The sequence below is a fragment of the Lottia gigantea genome (assembly GCF_000327385.1).
Source record: "Lottia gigantea unplaced genomic scaffold LOTGIsca_23, whole genome shotgun sequence".
NCBI classification, from domain to species: domain Eukaryota; kingdom Metazoa; phylum Mollusca; class Gastropoda; family Lottiidae; genus Lottia; species Lottia gigantea.
In genome coordinates this window covers 953,504-953,926 of record NW_008708645.1, presented here as the reverse complement: position 1 = coordinate 953,926, position 423 = coordinate 953,504, and the positions used below count along the sequence as shown (strand labels likewise).

Sequence of the window (423 nt, the reverse complement as noted above, 5' to 3'; positions counted from 1 at the left end):
TCCNCAACAACATGTACCCGCCGATTCCTAGACCGAGGGATGATACTCCACCCCCATCTGATGAATCCAGTCTCCCTGTACCTAAAGGAAGAATGACCCTGGACTACTTACTAAAGTTGGCACAAGCCCGAAACGCTGCCAAAGCCCAGGAATCTACAATGTAATTGACATAATTTTAAAAACAAATGTATAGATCTCTTTATAGTTGAAGACTACAAGTTTAGCTAAATGGTGAAAACGTATCCTGCTTCTTCAAAAACGAAACAACATAACCTATGGCGAAATAAACGATGTAACCTGAGAAACCTACTAACCAAATGGTAGAATCGACAACCGCAAACCCAAGCACCTTAAGAAACTTTAATGGTGGGTATAACTTTTTATGGTGGATATAACTTTGATGGTGGATATAACTTTTTATGG

General features: G+C 39.6%; 1 protein-coding gene across 1 annotated transcript in view; it reads left to right on the top strand.

Annotated features, from left to right (window-relative positions):
- LOTGIDRAFT_160045 (hypothetical protein) overlaps window positions 1-164 on the top strand; it is a gene marked incomplete at both ends in the record, with an annotated part of 3,838 nt that extends 3,674 nt beyond the window's left edge. Inside the window, one exon of the mRNA XM_009054931.1 lies at window positions 88-164. Within this exon, the coding sequence (XP_009053179.1) occupies window positions 88-164 (77 nt within the window). The remainder of the gene's footprint in view (window positions 1-87) is intronic.
- Window positions 165-423: the final 259 nt, after the last annotated feature.